Source organism: Antechinus flavipes, chromosome 2, assembly GCF_016432865.1.
Source record: "Antechinus flavipes isolate AdamAnt ecotype Samford, QLD, Australia chromosome 2, AdamAnt_v2, whole genome shotgun sequence".
NCBI lineage: Eukaryota > Metazoa > Chordata > Mammalia > Dasyuromorphia > Dasyuridae > Antechinus > Antechinus flavipes.
Genome location: NC_067399.1, coordinates 339537265 through 339555153, shown reverse-complemented (window position 1 = coordinate 339555153; position 17889 = coordinate 339537265). Strand labels below are relative to the sequence as shown.

General features: G+C 39.0%; 1 protein-coding gene across 5 annotated transcripts in view; it reads left to right on the top strand.

The window, feature by feature from the left end:
• TMEM229B (transmembrane protein 229B) overlaps window positions 1-10750 on the top strand; it is a 62819-nt gene extending 52069 nt beyond the window's left edge. For all 5 annotated transcript variants that reach the window (XM_051977870.1, XM_051977872.1, XM_051977874.1 and 2 more), the window contains one exon: window positions 77-10750. In XM_051977870.1, the coding sequence (XP_051833830.1) occupies window positions 107-610 (504 nt within the window). In that variant the 5' untranslated portion in view covers window positions 77-106 and the 3' untranslated portion in view covers window positions 611-10750. The remainder of the gene's footprint in view (window positions 1-76) is intronic.
• The last annotated feature ends 7139 nt before the right edge of the window (window positions 10751-17889 follow it).

Sequence of the window (17889 nt, the reverse complement as noted above, 5' to 3'; positions counted from 1 at the left end):
AGAGCTGGCGATGTAAGGGGGAGGGAAGGCTGATTGACTCTTTGACTGCTGATTTGTCTCCTTTGTTGTCCCCTAGCATTTGGGCTGGGGACTGTGAGGAGGCAGCATGGCCTCTGCGGAGCCCCTGACGGCACTGTCGCGCTGGTACCTCTACGCCATCCATGGCTACTTCTGCGAGGTGATGTTCACGGCTGCCTGGGAGTTTGTGGTGAACTTTAATTGGAAGTTCCCGGGGGTCACCAGTGTCTGGGCCCTCTTCATCTACGGCACCTCCATCCTGATCGTGGAGAAGATGTACCTGCGCCTGCGGGGCCGCTGCCACATCCTGGTCCGCTGCCTCATCTACACCCTCTGGACATACCTCTGGGAGTTCACCACGGGCTACATCCTTCGCCAGTTTAATGCCTGCCCCTGGGACTACTCCCAGTTTGACTTTGACTTCATGGGTCTCATCACCCTGGAGTATGCCGTGCCCTGGTTCTGTGGAGCCCTCATCATGGAGCAGTTCATCATCCGCAACACCCTGCGCCTGCGCTTCGAGCAGCACGCTGAGCCCAGCGGCCCCACCGCCCCGCTGGCGCTGGCCAATGGCCACGTCAAGACGGACTGAGGGGTGTCCCCCGGCCTGGACAGCGGCCCCGTGAACAAAACCAAACGGGAGGAGCTGCTCTCCCTCCCCCAGGGCTTCTCCCTGCCCTGCACACACACAGACACACACAGTCTGCACCCGTGCCCCTCACCAGAGCCCTGTGTGTGTGTGTGTGTGCGCAGGGGTAACACAGGCGGTGGGCACGAATAGCTCCCTAGGGCAGAAGAGGAGAGCAGAGTCCTGGGACTTGGAAAAATAATGCCCCCACCCACTGACTGTGGGCTTTAAAAACTGGGTGACAGGTGATTCCTGGAGGTCACCCAGGAGACCTCCCTCACCCCTTTTCCTGGGCTCCCTCCCCCCACACCCACCACTGCCCTTTGGTCTGGGTGAAGTTAGCAGTTGGCTTGTTCTATTAGGCAATATTCAGGTGCTTGCTTGCAACCAATACCTCCCATGGGGCCCGAGGAGCTGAAGGATCAGAAAGAGCTTGGCCATGGCTGAGAGACAGCTTGGCAGCCATGCTCTGCATGCACAGGAGATGGAGGCAGAGGCCCTCCCTGCTGCCCCCTTCCCTGTAGCCCCAAAGCTGCTTTCTTGGTGTTTTCTGGGGCACTCTGGTGCTGGATCCCCATCAAACTTGGACTTTTGAAGGACTTAATCTTCAAGTGCTCCATGGAGTTTCCCCTTTTTCCCCTCTTCTTCCTTTTTATTTTTGAACTAAGGGCGGCCTGCCTTTCTTGTCTCCTTCCCTTACAAGCCAACAGAAAAATTCCCAGAGATAGAAACCTGAGAAATCTTCTCCACCTGCTCCTACCCATCTTTATTTTTTGCTTATTTGCCATATGTTCTAGGGAGACGACACAGGCAGCATCTTCCCTCCCAAATTGTCTACTGTGAAAGCATCTGGCATCATGGGCACTGGGCTTGTGACGGTGTCCCCCGGTGCTGGCTCCCTTCTCCCTTCTCATAGCCACTCTCTAACAGCCTTGCTGGAGGTTCACAACCCATTGAATCCATGTAAGAATTAGGTCCAGTAGGGCCTGAAGAGGTAGTATCTTGTGTCCTGGAAGAATTTTTGAGAGGTTTTCCAAATAAAGATTGTAGGGAGAAGGGAGAAAGGGGCAGAGATGGAGGATGGGATCTAAAAGATGAAGGATATTTGTAGAATATCTGTGCCATGATTGAATGAGAGAGAGAGAGAGAGAGAGAGAGAGAGAGAGAGAGAGAGAGAGAATGAATATGAGATTGATTCTACTTTAGGAAATCAGAATTTGAGAAAGGAGCCCAAAGGAGAGAGGTAATATTTTAGGCTTAGGTGATACTTTGGAATATTCAGATGAGAACAGGCTCAGAACTTGGTGCTGGTTTTCATTATCTCACAGCCCCCAATTCCATGTTGCCTTCTCAGGGCTGCTACTTCTAGCCCTTTGTCCCCATAAACAGGGCTCTCTCTGTGAACTCCTTATTCAGTATTAACTGTACTCTATGGAGGCATGATTTTAGTCCCCCAGCCCCTAAAGCCCTTCCACTCCTGGGACGTGTCCATTGCTGGCAGTGGACAGGTATTCACCCTAGCTCACTTCCAGCTCACCCAACCAGCACAAAGGAGTTAATTAACCCTACTATGCCCTGTGGTACAGTGTTTCCTGATTCCAGGACACTTAGGTAGAAATTAGTATCATCCCTTTTTATAAATCATTAAAAATGCCAAGACTACCAACTGTAGAAAGAAACTCCTCGTCCTTGCTGTCCTACCCAGTCTGTATAGACAGCATCACTCACAGGTGGGACCAAAGTTTGGAGGTTGGGGGTGGGGAATATGGAGGGGAGTAGGAAAAAATAGCTTGGAGGGATTAATTTAGCGCACAAATGTTTGCTGTTGTCCTAGGCTTAGAGCAATGACATAAGAAGTTCTGGGTTTTGCTTCCTGGAAAAATTCTCCAAAAATAGGGATTAATCCTATTTGAAGATTGTCCTCCCCTCCCACAAGGACATAGAACACTCATTTCTTCCTGGGTGAAAGTGGGTTATGGGGTATAAATTGCTTTCTATCAATCAATCATGAGAATTGGTGGTTGAGGGGCGAGATTGGGCCTATGATTTCATCAACATTGGGAACTGTCAATGTTGAAGAAACTTGATGCAACTCATCTATAACTTGAGTCTTAAAAACTTCCTATGGCACTAAGAAATTAAGTGATTTGTGTAGTATGTGTCAGAAAAAAGACTTTAATCTAGGTTTTCCTGACTTCCATATTAGCTTCTTATAGTCCTTATGTCAGACTGCCTAACAGGGGTCCTCAAACAATGGCCCGCGTGCCAAATGCAGCAGCTGAGGACGTTTATCCCCCTCACCCAGGGCTATGAAGTTTATTTAAAGGCCCACAAAACAAAGTTTTTGTTTTTACTATAGTCCGGCCCTCCAACAATCTGAGGGACAGTGAATTGGCCCCCTATTTAAAAAGTTTGAGGACCCCTGTGATTAGAGAGGGAAGCATGTAGTTCCTTTAGCTATAAATTTCATAATTGCTACCCACCTTCCACCAATCACCCAATCTTCATATAGTTATAGTCTGGACCGAGTCACTGCTAATGCCACTGTAAGAATCATAGTGTATCCTGTGCCCCAGGGCTCTCTTCAAAGACTCTGGATTCTCAGAAACCAGGCTTCATCCTGGGGGCTGACCCCAAAAGGGTCCTTGTCACTCTTTGGCTCCTAACCCAACTCTGAGGTAGATATCCTGAATAAAGCTTAGGTATGGCTTGTGTCTTAAGTGTTCCCATATGTGGGTAATAAGTTTCTCCACTTCTGCACAGGTATTCTGTATCCAGGATAGGTATGAGACTATATTTCCTCTATCACAAAAAAAAATGCATTTGGATAATTTTAATTAAAATGAATAAAGAGGGTATCACCAGAGCCCAAGTACAGATACAGATAAAGCACTCATATAATGTCCTAACTCCCTAAAGGAAAAGGCATTTTGAGACTGCTTAATAAACGCTCCCCATTTACCTTCTATCACAAAACAAGCAACTTGTAGCAATATTACTTAGTATTGGCAATGTCCAGATCTCTTAGCCCATGTAACGTGGCTTTAGTTTTCCAATTTAGGATTATCCTTTTCAAATTGCATACACTGAGAAAATCTATAAAACTCAGGAACTCTTGTTTGGGAATCTAGAACTTGGAAAACTCTCTAACTCAGGATTATCCTTAAGGTAATAACCCCAAAACTGGAAATATCCATTCTCAAGATCACTAGTCCCTGACCTGAGCTCAGGAAAAAAAAAGGAGACAGACAGGAACTCAGTCTTGCCAGGGTGAACAGAAATTGCCAAGTGCTTCTGCTGCGATTAATACATTCTGCTTACAGGGAGTGAGAAGGGTGGAAATCTCTTTTCCCACCTTTCCCTATCATTTGGCATTTTAGTCTGGAAATCCAAAAGAGTACCTCCCAAAAAGCCAAATTGACATCTGAGCTCATCATAAAACACCATGAGGAAGAGGGGATTTTTCTGCCAAGAGACTGCTGGGCACCAGGCATCTTAGAGACAGCTGTAGTCCCTGAGACCATTCAGAGGAGAATCTTGTGTCTTTTCAGTAAGGGGCTACTATAGAAGATGCTCTTCTGACACAGATCCTGTAATTTTATCAGTTTGATTGGGCTACCTGTCAAATTGATCGGGGACTCCTTAATCAGCAACCTTTCCAGCTGGATTTAGAGTTGAAAGGGATCTTTCGTCATCTTGTCCAACAGCTCATTTTAAGTGACTAAAATTTGAACCCGCGTCTTCGGATTCCAAACTTTCTAGTTTGCCACATAATCCACTTCTATCATCAAACAACTCCCCTTTTTTCCTCTTCCTTTTGATCCCTTTCCTTACTCATATTTGCTTGCCCACAAACCTAGAAATGGAAGCCCCATCTGCTTACTCCAAGAACCTTGTGCTGCATTACAGATAGTTGGCCCTAGGATTCTCGTGGAAATCCCCAGATTTCTCTAGAGGAAAAGCTGCTTCTGGTTTTTATGCCCTCCTTTCCTCCCTCCCCAGGTGAGCTGGAGAGTGAGTCATTCTTCAGTTTGGGTGAGCCACTTCCTATTCTCTTACTCCACTCTTCTCGCTTTGATGCTAATGACTCACAATGGCCTGGGCTTATTTGTAGCAATAATGATTGTCCTCCATACCTGAGAAGACGGCCCCTGAGCTAGATTGGTAGGTTATTTATGTTTGGCCAATGCCTTCCATTCCTCCCAGAATTCTATATCTAGTCTAAAGGCCCCTGGCTAGGGAGTCCTTTGAAAGGAATTTAGTACAGCTGAATACAGCTCTAGAACTAAATACAGGGGCTCATTAGACTTCCATGTCCCCCATCCCACACACCCCCATGGCCTCTACTCTCTCTTCCTCTTTTACACATACATCAACAAGTTAGCACTGATGATTACATTGATATGTTTTTTTTTCCCCTCCATCCTAGAAGAATGCAGATAGCCCATTTCTAATTTATAGTTTCAAAGAGAGACACCTGGGACTTCCAGGTGTTAAGTGAATGGTCCAGGATCACATCATTAGTTTGAGTCAGGTCTTCTTTACCACAATTCCAGTCTTCTGCCCCCACCACACTGCCTTTACTTTATAAACATAAATTAAGCTGAAATCTGTATTCTAGGACTGTTTTTGTTCCTTCTATGTAGGATTTGTGGGGGCCTGTTTCAGTCAAGTACCATTAAGGCCACACTTCATGTTTCATTAAACAAAGCCCATTTCTGACAAAGGTGCTAATAGACAGGGACCTTTCTCAACCCACCCACTGCATGGGACTATCCTCATCTCATAGTAGTTCTTGGGACTGCCTCCTGGCTTTTCTTAGGGAACTTTTTCTTTGGAACTTTTTGACACTCTACTAGAGTATCTTTGCTTAACGTTGTCTAGTGTCCATCTCAGTTAGGTAAGTATAAACTGATTTGGATGTCATTTACACCACCCACCATGATGGGGCTGGGAGCCTAAGCAGTCTTACTTAATTACGTGAGGGAGAAAATTCCAAGAATCTCCTTGGATGAGCTTAATTGAGCTATAATGCTTTCTGCTATGGAGAAAGAGTGGCTTTGTGAACTCAAAGGAAGGGTTTTCTCTGTTTTATGAGCCCTGTTTCTTCTCAAGAATGGGGCCCTGGGCAGATGAGAAGAGGATGATAAGTTTTCTTTTCCTCCCCCCCACCTCAGTTGAATAGTCCTAAAAGACTTTTAAACCAGAAAAGATGCTTTCCTTACTCTTGCCAGTTAACTCAAGAAAGTGGCCCTTCTCTGACCTACTCTTCTCCTTGCCCCTTGCCCAGCCCACCACCAGCCTCCAAGCTGAATGATGGTATACCAGCACGCTCTTTCCACAATGAAGTCCAAGATAATAATAAAAATAATAACTAATATTTATCTAGAGCTTTAAAGTTTGCAAAGCTCATATATAATATATTCTCATATATGTATATCTATGTGTATATATGTATACACACACACACACAGTTTCATTTTATCCTCACAACAATCCTAAAAAGGTTGACATCTTATAAATGAAGAAACTGAGACTCAGAAGTTAAGGCCACACTAGAAAACTTTTTGGTTGTGAACCAAGTGGGACTTGGGCTCACTAGTTAGCTAGGGCCTGGTATCTGCCAACTTATACCATGAGTTTTCTGAGTAGATGACTCCTTCCTTTTTAAGACACTTATTCCCATTGGCTCACAAATGTGGCAAATGCCACTAATTAAAGGGGATCCAAAAACTATACGTTGTCAAAATGTAAATACCTCAAGGGGTTCCCTTATTAAGCTTCATCAGATCATTCACACTTCAGTATGTATTTAGTAATTCAACAAACAGCTATTAAGCCCTACTGTGTGCACAAAGTGGCAAGACAAGATTGCAGATCAGCCAGTTCATGGAATAGAGTATGTGAAATAAAGCTGTAGAAGCAGCAGCAAAAATACCAGACCAAGCTTTTTGGGCATTACATAACCATTAAAGGATGATGAGCAGTGAAAATTGACCAGGACTTGAGTATGAGGGGGTTTTCCATATTTCTTTCTTAAAAGCAGATTTTGATAGGAAAAAGCAAAGAGAGGACAAGTTGCTTAAGGAGGATTAAAAAGGACACAAAAAGGGGAAGATAAAAACACCTAAGACAAACCTCTGAGATTTCACCACTTGCCTGAGATTAGTCCTCCACAGTGGGCTCTTTTCCTCACTCCTCATTCCCCGAGTCCTACTCAAATGAAATGGTCAAGATGGCATTAGTGGAATTCCCCTTGTATTCCCAAAGCTAAGGGCCCTGGGCCCTCTAGCTCTGTCTAATACCCCTCTGGAGGCTAATGAATCATGAATAAATGACTGGAGAGCTCTCGGAAGTTGAGACATTATCCTCATCTGATGTCCTAATGAGTTCAAGGCACCTGGGCCTGCCTTCTGATAGATTTGTACAATGTTAAGGCTGGAAGGGACTTCAGGGATAACCTAAGCCAACTGTTCATTTTACAAATGAAGAAATTAAGTCTGATAGAAGGAAAGTGATATGGTGATCAGTGCTTAGCACAAAGCTAGCACTAAATCCCAAGCCTTCTAAGTCTAATAATCTTCCCTTATTCCCACCTCCCGTCCCCAACCTAATATTTCTTCAATGGAGAAAGCTCCCTGCTCTACTTTTTCTGCTGATTCAGTGGGTACCTTTTCTGCAATTTTTATATAAGCCTTGAAGAATTCCTGGGGCAACTGAGAGGTTGTAACTTACCCAGAATCACAGAAGTACTATATTACAAGGGCAAGATTTGAACTCAGGTGTTCCCTGAATCTAAGTTCAGTTTTCTATCCCTTATGACATCCCCCAAAATGTTGATTTTTTTTTTAGGGATTCCTTGAGGATTCCACCAACTTCTATCATCATGATTTTGCTCACATGGATCCCCTACTCTTGCCTGGATGGCCACTAATGGGGATGATTTTATTATATTGAAGCCCCTTCCATGGGATCCATGTATCAAAAAGACTGTCCTACTTTTGTTATGTATTTTTGTCCTTGGGCATTTATCCATTTGAAACAAGTAGGAAGGCAATGTGATATAGTCGGGATTCTAGCTAATATGTGGCCAACTTCTGTGTATTTCCTTATATTTTGATTTTCTTAGAATGAAGAAGTTGAGCTAAGTGATCTTTAAGGTCCTATCTATTCCTGATATTGGAAAAAGGAGATGGAAGTTCAGAGAAGCCTGCTGCTTGGATTAGTTGTTAAAGTATAAATGGGATTTGAACAGTAATATATGTTGGGAGGGAGGGTTAGAGAGGAATTTTTTAAGAGGTTCTTCTACCACAGTGAAAATGATATAATCAGAAATCTTTGAAAAGAAGGTGAGTTGTCCTGAGTCAAAAGCAAGGCAATGGTAATTGGAACCTATATAATGCTAAAGACTAAGAAAACACACTTACTTGGTGTGGTTTTATTCTATTTTGTTGGTTTTTAAAGAGAAAAGAAAAGGGAGGGAAAGGGGAACACCTTGGGAAGAAATGAGGATGACTGAGGAAGAACTCACCATTTTTCATAATTGGGGTAACAAGAGGATTGAATGCACCCAAGTTCGGGATAGACATTAATTAAATTTGATTGCAAATCTTATGGGGACAAGGAGAGAGGAAGGGGATCAAGAGGGAACATATATTTGGGAAGAAATAATTACAAACAAAACCAGCTTAAACTTCAGAGGTTATACAATATATTCAGGTTGAATTTATATAAAGAGTGCAAAGTCTGTTCACCATTAGGAAAACTGTAAACAACAGTCATATTGAAAAAAAAGAAATTATATGATGATATCAGTAGATTCAGAAGAGATTTTGATAAAACATGACACCCATTTATATTTTTTTAAAAGCATAGGAAAAATGGACTGTTCCTTAATATATTAAATAGTATCCATTTAAAACCAGGAACTAGCATTAATTGCACTGGAGGAGAAACACCAGAGTCCATCCTAATTAGGTTGAGATAAAGTAACAATATCTATTATTAGCACTATTATTTGATATAATTCTATAAATGCTAGTTACAGCAATAAGACAATATAATAAAGTTGAGGGAATAAGCATAGGCAAAGAGGAAACAAAATTATCACTTTTCACAAATGACATGATTTAATTGCAGAACCCTAAAGATACTAAAAAAATTAAAATAATAATTTAGATAAGCTCTCAGGATATAAAATGAACACACTCAAATCATTAGCTTTTCTATATATTACCAACAAAATCAAGCAGGAAGATATTTTTTTAAAAGGAAATTTCATTTAAAATAACAGCAGAATATATAAAAATATCAACTACCAACAGATATAACTAGGAATTATGTGAATGCAACTACAAAACATTTTTGAAAAATAAAATACTTAAGTAATTGGAAAGATATTAATTTCTTATGGTTAGATCATTCTAATATAATCAAAATGCTGATGCTACATAAATCTATTTACTTATTCAGTGCCATACCAATTAAACTACTTTATAGAACTAGACAAAATAATAACAAAATTATCTGGAAAAACAAAAAAATAAAATTTTTAAATAATTTGTTTTAGAAATGAGAATGGATCCTAAACTTTACTACAAAGCAAGAGTCATTAAAAAAAAAAAACCTATTCAGTGTTGATTTAAAAAATAGAAAAGTTGATCAGTGGGACAAATTAGGACAAGTCTCAGAAACAATTCAACATAACAGATCATTCCAAAAATCCAAGGACACCAACTTTAGGGGAAAGGACTTACTCATTAAAAATTTTGGGCAGAACTAGAAAGCAGATATCTAGCAGATATTAGCTTTGGATCAATAGGTCACACTCATATAATACAATAAATTCCAAATAGATATATGGCTCAGATGGAGATACCTTTTATAACTGTGGGTAAAGGGAGTAGGATTTTTTAATCAAATAAGGAAATAGAGATCATCACAAAATTTAACAGACAATTTTGATTACATAAAATTAAAATTATTGACATCATAATTAGAAAACAATAGTAAGCAGAGAGTCTTTGCAGCAAATTTCTCAGATAAAGAATTGATATCCAGGATATATAGAAAATTGATCAAATATATTAGAAAAAGAGCCATTCCTCAATAGATAGTCATGGGATACAGACTGACATTTCTTTTAAAAATCTAAACCAAAAAAAATTTAAATAAAAATCTAAACAATAACCATGATAATTGTTCTACATTCTAAAAATAAAAAGTGTAAATTAAAATAGTTCTGAAGTTCCATATCACACACACACCAGATTAGCAAGGATGACAAAAACATAAAATGACAATTTTTGGTATCAGAGAATATACATATTAGTATATTGTTTGTGAAGTGGTCCAATCATTTTGGAAGTAATTTGAAAAAAAATATCCCAAACTCACTAGACTTTGACCCTACAATATGACTACTAGATATATATATATACCCTTAAAGAGATAATAAAATTAAGGGAAAGAAGCTATCTCTACAAAAATATAGCAGCATTTTTTTGGTTGTAGCAAAGAACTGGAAACAAAATGAGCATCCCACAACTAGGGAATGGCAAATTATGACATATGAATGTAATGAAATGTTATTACACTGTAAGAAATAGCAAAAGAAATGGATTCAAAAGAGATTTATATGAACTGATAGAGTGAAATAGAACAAGGAGAACAATGTATTTAATGATTGTAATGTTATAGAGGGAAACATCTTTGGGACACTTAAGCGCTCAGATCAGTTCCAATGACTAGTCACAATTACACAAAACTGATGTCCTTACTACACCCTTGATGGAAAGTTGATGTACATTAGATGCTGAATGAGTCATACCTTCAAACATGTTTTAAATGTATGAATTTGCTTATTTATTTGTTATAGAGGGGGATTTTTAAATAGTGGAGAGAATTGGGGGGTAGAAAGGTTGTCATTGAGATATGAAAAAAGAAAAGAATATCAATGAATTATTTTAAAAATACACAGAAGAAAATTGAGATGTTCAGAAGGAAATAGATAAGCAAGGCAGTACTGGTACTATTGCGTTGAGTTTAACATATGTTTAAAAAAGAGAAATTATATATAATAGAGATTTAAAGTTTCATATGCAATCTTTTTTCTGTTCTTTGTGTGTGGAAATGTTCATGTTTGTTGGTGCTTGTCAAGTTCATAATAAAAAAAAAAAAGACAAAGTCAATGGTGGGGCTGTGGAGTCACCTGGAGGACCTGATGCTTACTTCCTATGTGATTTTGGATAAGTCATCTAACTGCAATGGGCCCCAGTTTTCTCAACTATAAAATCAAAGGGTTGAATCAGATGAATTCTGAAATCCCTTTTCACTCCAGATGCAAATTATTGTACAAAAATTGGGGAAAAACAAAGACATCAAGGATGTGCTGCAGAATGCCCTAATTGTCCATAACATCAACCCCAAACGAAGAGGGAAGGCCCACCTCAACATTCTAATTTTCCATTGCCACTCTTTATTGGGTTTGTTCCCGAGGAAAATGCTGCACTTAAGTTCAAAACATCAGCTGCACAAGTTCAGGATGGGAAAGAACTGGCTAGGAGACAGTTCATGTGAAAAAGCCCTGGGGGTTTTAGGGATTTTAAGAACAATATGAGTCAACTGCTGGTTGGGCCAGCCCAAAGAACTAATGCATAGGCAGAGTCCAGAACCAGAAAGGAACTGATTCCACTATCTGCTCTTTTTATCTGACTCCGTTTGTAAAATTTTGTCCAGATCTGGACACCAAACATTTGAGGATATATTGATAAACTGGGATATATTTGGAAGAGGATGAGGAGGAGACTAGGAAAATACTGCAAGAAATGGGAATGCTTAATCTGAAAAGGAGATGTGATTTACAACAATAATCAATCTACCTTCCACAAAGAGCTATCTTGTAAAAGAAGCATTATACTTATTCTGTTCAAGTTGGTCTTGCTTCTATGAAGATGAGAAGCTACAGGCAGGTTTTAGTTCTATATAAGGTAATTCATATTAACAATTGTTTACTTAGGAGCAACTAGGTAGGGCAGTATATAGAGCATCAGCCCTGAAGTCAAGAGGACCAGTTCAAATCTGACCTCAGACACTTAACACTTCCTAGCTGTGTGACCCTGGGCAAGTCAATAGAAAGATTTGCTTGATGAAGTAGTGAACTCTATCACTGGAGATCTTCAAAAAGAATGCTGGGTAGCCTTCTTGTAGGGAATTTTATTGATGATATTCATGATAGGAATTGAATTAGGTGACCTTTAAGGCATCAGTTAGTGTTGAGTCTATTATCATTCACTGAGGGAATGACTAAACAAGTTGTGAAAAATGAATGTAATCGACCATCTCTAGACTGTAAGAAACTATGAACACAGACACACAAGAAGACATGAATTAAAACAAAGTGAAGTAAGCAAAACTAAAAAAAAGACCACTGTATTCTATACTATAATAAACTATGATAATAATTACAATAATGAAAATGGAGAAACAATCACAACAAAAATAGAAATTGAATTCTTCAAAATGATCCTAGTACTTCTGAGAGCACTTGAGATCCTTTAAGAGCATATAAAAGGTCAAAACTATTTTAATAATAATACTAAGATTATTTGCCTATTAAAATAGAACTCCCTTTTCTAATTACATATGTGTATAAGGCTGGATTTTCTTCACATATTTCAACTAAACCAATGTATCATAACAAATTGGAGACAGAAGCAGGTAGTAGATTCCAACTGTCTTCTATTAAGTTAAATATTAAAGAGATTTACAAAATATGTAAAATGATGTCACTCTCATCAAATTTTCATTTTGGAAAATAGTTATTTTTCATTAAAATGTTATTTAGTTAATATTTAATAGGTTTATTCTTGTGATTTTAAAATGAATTAATAAATACATATTTTAAAATTGTCTCAATTTCTCAATTATTAATTTCTGATGTGGCAAATATCAAGAGATATAAATGAAAGTTCTGGGAGTCCTTGATAATTATTTAAAAGCTGCGAAGGTCCTGACACCAAAAAATTTGAGAACTATTGAATTATATGATCTCTAAGGCCTCTTCTAGTTCTAAAATCCTGATAGTAAACAAAAAAGAACCAAGGTCAAGGTTACACAGTAAATCAATAAGATCCTGGAGGGTGTTGGACTTTGAATTCAAAGATGCTAAAAGATAAAAGGAAGAATCTATTTAGGTCATAGGGATTTTGTCTTTGAGCTGCAGGAAAATTCAGACTGAAATTTTCAGGCTTCAGGCCAACATAACCCTCAGATTTTAGTTGATTTCTGCCTAAGAGCTGCTGAAGAGCTTACCTCATTTCTTAAGCAGTCTCATTTCTTTCTCCAGTATTTCCTACAGTCATATTTCCTAATCTAACATTCCATTTCTAAAATTCTATGTCCTAAGACCCTTGCAAAGTGTTTTCTGAAAGTCTAGAAAGGATTCCAAAGTTATCCTTAGATTTCTCTGCTCAAAACACAGAAATCAAAGAACCTGATTGAGGCTGTTGACAAAGACATGTACAGAAAAGCACTTCCTCCCAAATTTGTAACTAAGATAAGACTATTGGGATTTTGTCCCCCAAATAGAAAAGATATATAGTAGTGACATTATTGCCCCAAAGTACCTCTTCCTTTGACTACAATTCCCCTATGGCAGCAGCAGTGGTGGCAGCCCTTATTCCCAAAGCATTTCCTGCATCATTCTGGAAAGTTTGTGGTATTCTGCAGTCAGACAGGATGTATTTCTTCCCCGGCTGCATTCCAGCTGAAGCATCCCTCCCTCATGCCGTCACTTGCTTTAGGTGTAAAAATTGCTAGTTATGACTCTGCTTCCTCCTGAAATGGCAATGGATTACATATGTGGGAGGAGAAAGATAGGGTAGAGTTAAAGGTGATTCCAAAATTTGAAGCTGAGAGACTGGCAAGATGAAGGTGCTATCCCTAAAAATAGAGAAGCTAAGATGGAAAGAGGTTTAAAGGTGAAAATGATGAGGTCAGTTTAAGACATGTAATATTTGATATGCCACACATCATAATGGTTGATATATATGATGAGCAATTGGAAAATGTAGCTCTGGGAACTTGTTAGGATTAAAAGCAAATATTTGGGCATCAGCTGCATAGAAGAGATAATTGAATACAGGGGAGTAGACAAGATTGTTAAGGGAGAAAGGTGGGAAAAGTTTTAGAATAATACCTTTGGTGAATATGTGCATTTAAGAAGTGGAAGGAGGATGATAAATCAGAAAAAGACACAGAAAAGGAATAGTTGGAAAGGTAAGAGGAGTACTATAAGCATATGGCATCATGAAAGCCAAGAAAAAAGAGGGAGTCAAAAAGAAGTGATCTATTCAGAAGGCCTTTAATGACTTAACAGAGAGAAATTTTAGTAAAGCATCAAGGTTAAAAGCCAGAGCCCATGGGGTTGGAGCCCAAGAAGGGAGTAAAAAAGTATTCTATGTTGACTACTTGTTTATAGAAGATGGCATTAAAAGTAGTAGGATCAAAGGGATAGTATGAAAGCTTGAAGGATAGCACAAAGAATATTGTTTTCGGTTTTTGGTTTTGTTTTTTCAGGATAAGATGGAATGGAGAGAATTCCTAATGGGGAAATAGCAAGTTCCATGCTTGTGCCACTTATAGGTTATTAGGATCCCTTGATAGTTGTGCACAAAATGACTCAGTCAATCAACATTTGCTAACATATTAACTCTATACTAAGAGTATACTAACTCTATACATGCACACTCAGGGAACCAACCACTGATACTTTTTTACCTGGACTCTGCTCAATTGTTAGTTTACTGCCATCCCCTAATACTAGTGAGTTACCCTATCCCAGTAATCCTGAACCCCTGAGTGTGGATATACAAATCCCATTCCTAATACTTACCTTGGCTTCTCTGCCTTCCTCTTCAACTTTACTCTTGCCAACAGCCCCAAATGTTCCCCACTTCCTTTTCACTGTTAAAGAGTACCACCATCATTCTAGTTCACCCAAGCCAGCAATATGGTGTCATCCTTGCCTCCTTACCTCACCTCACATATCTGATCTACTGACAAAGCCTGCCATTTCTACTTTCATAATATCTCTCATGTATGTTCGCTCTTCTCCACTCATATAGCCATTACCCTAGAAAAATTCCTTATCATCCCTTGCTTTGACTATTGCAGGAATAGCCTTTAAAATTGTTCTTGCTTCCCCCTTCCCTCAGATTTCATCCTCCACTTAGTTACCAACATGATTTTTCTAAATGTAGGTTTGACGATGTCATCCTCCCACTGGCAGCTCTTACCTCCAAGATCAAATATAAATAATTTTGTTTGGTATTCAAAACTTTTTATAACCTGACTCCTTACTACTTTTCCAAGTTTATTAAACTTTATTCCCCTTCATCTACCCTACAATCCAATGTCCCTGGTTTCTTTGCTATTTCTTGAACAAGACCCTGTCTCTATACCTTAGTGTTGAGTTGTCTAAAAAAGCTCTTCCCTGTCACCATCACCTTTATATCTTAATTTCCCTGGCTTTCTTCAAGAATCATCTCAAATCCTGCCTTTTCCTAAGAGAATTTTTCTTACCCCAGTTGCTACTGCTACTGCCTTCAGAGATTATCTTTATCTATTCTGTATATATTTTCTCTATACCTAGTTATTTATATATTATCTCCCCATTTCAGATGAATAATCTTTAAGGGCAAGAACTGGGTTTTAGAGGGTTTCTTTGCCTTTCTTCAGCACTTAGGTGTTTGGCCCATAGTTAGTATTAACTGACTGTCTGAAAATAACTCAGAAAAAAAGATGGAATGGTCTTACCTCCCAGTCTGAGAATTTCTCTAAAATATGACAAATAGGAGTGTAAGGGACTAATCTAGGGAGTTCCCTGACAAGCCTGGTTTGTTTAAAGGGTGGAGGACATAGTTTAGAACTGATAATATCTCTCCATGTAGAGGGCTGGGTGATCCAGAATAAGATTTAGAACATTTCCTATGCTTCAGGCGTGATGTGATTCCTTGGCTCACTGTGGAGAAGAGTTATGACTTTATTCTGGCCTCTAAAAAAGTGATTTAGCCCTTTATGTTTTTTCCTCATTTCCCAGGACATGTCAGAGGCCATAAATCTGTGAATGGACTTTGATCTTCAGGCAGGTGCCTATATAATTCCATAGTTCCCTAGGAACTGGTCCAGCAATGGCAACCTCTGTGTTTAAGTGATGACTGCAACCAGGGTAGAGGTAAAATATTGAGATCTCTTGCATCTATCACTGAATAAGAAATGACAGAGGATATATGCTTTTGAAAAAAAAGCCATTGATAGAAGCAATAACCCAGAAATGAGAATCGGGTATTGAAGAAGTGAGAGTTCGTGAATTCCTTCCTTCTGGGTTTCCTATTTAGTGCATTCCCAGAATCTAGCCTTCTAGAAAGAAAAAAAGGATTTTAGCAATAATTTCAGGGATGACCTCTCTATATGGAAGGTCAAACATTGATATGTTAAAAAATATATATATATGGTTATGATGACTAGAAGTCAAGAAAGAAGGAAAGAAAGAAGGAAGAGGGAGGGAGGAAGAAAAAAGGAAGGAAAAAAGAAAGGGAGAGAGGAGGGAGGGGTGAAGGAAGAGAAGAAGGGAGTGAAGGAAGAAGGGAAAGAAGGAGCTAATGAAAGAGGGAAAGAAAGGGAGGTAAGGAATGAGGAAGGAAGGCAGAAATGAAGGAAGGAAGGGAAGGAGGGAGAGAGGGAGGAAGACAAAAAGGAAAGAGAAAGGGAAGGAAGGAGGAAGAAAGGAAAGAAAGATTGAAGGGATGAAGGGAAGAAGGGAAGGAAGAAAATAAGCTTTTATTAAGTATTTAATACATGCTAGGTATTGCCTAATAGCAAAAAGAAAGATGGTCCCTTCCCTCAAACAACTTACATTCTAATAAGGGAAGGCAACACACAAAAATGAGCTGAAAAGGCGTGGGGAGGATTAAAGTAGGGTTATGATTTTGAAGTCCAGAGAAAGTCAGGAATAGGCCAGGAGGCAAATGATAGCAGGCTTCACAAAATGGAGGTTCCTGGAGAAACTCGTCAATGGAAAAAGTGGGGCAATCCTTACAGAGGAGTATTCTGAGGAGATTAGGCCTCCAAAGTATAAGATATTCCAAAGTTAGGGGCCCCAGGTTCTGAGGAAAGTTTCAGGATTACTGGCCCTGATAATAATAGCTGACATTTACATAATAAGATTTACTTTAAAAATCTTTTTATTTTTATATAAAAATCCTATTATAAGATTTTAAAAAGTATTTACATGGCCATTTCACTTGATTTTCACAATAATCTTGCGAGATGGGCACTATAAATTGGTACTATGTTTATTTTACAGATGAGAAAACTGAGGCTCAGAGAGATGACCTGACTTGTCTTAGTGAATGTCAGTAGTAAATTTCAAATAGAGGTCTCTCTTAACTTTAAATTCTAGGCTATTTCCCCCATACTATTTATCTCCCTAAGAACTGTCAGATAATTTGTGAACTTAGTTCTTCTAGCTGTTTGAACTACCCAACCGATGGGGAGGAGTGACTCAGGTGCAATAGTTTGGTTGCCACACTTTGTAGTAGCCAAGTAATTGTTAACAGTACAGACATTTTTCAGTGGGTCTTCATGACCCCATTTGGAGTTTTCTTGGCACAGATACTAGAGTGGTTTCCCATTTCTTTCTCTAGCTCATTTTACAGATGAGGTAGATTTGCCCAGGATCACACAGCTCATACATGTGAAAGGTCAGATTTAAATTCAGGTCCTCCTGATTCTATTCACTGCATCATGTAGCTGCAAAAGAGCTATATACAGAGTAGAAACCCATCAGTTGCAGAATGGCTAAACAAATTGTGAATAGCAATGTAGTAGAATGTTACTGTGCTATAAGAAATGATAAATAATGAATATAGAGAAACATATTCAGACAAATGAATTGATGCAGATTGAAATCAGCAGAGCCAGGAAAAATAACATACACAATGACTACAACAATGTAAGAACAACGACTACAAAATGTTAATGTTGCAAAATTATAAAGAATAATCCTGGCCCCAAAAAAGAGATACAGCTGGACCTTCCTACACTCCTGTGCAGAGAGAAATCAACAGGTAGGAAACATTGTATTCCTAATACTGTTTGAATATGTTGATTGGTTTTGCTGATTTTTGCTGTTGTTATTGTTTTTATTTTTTCTGTTTTTAGAAAATTCTTGATTATAAGGG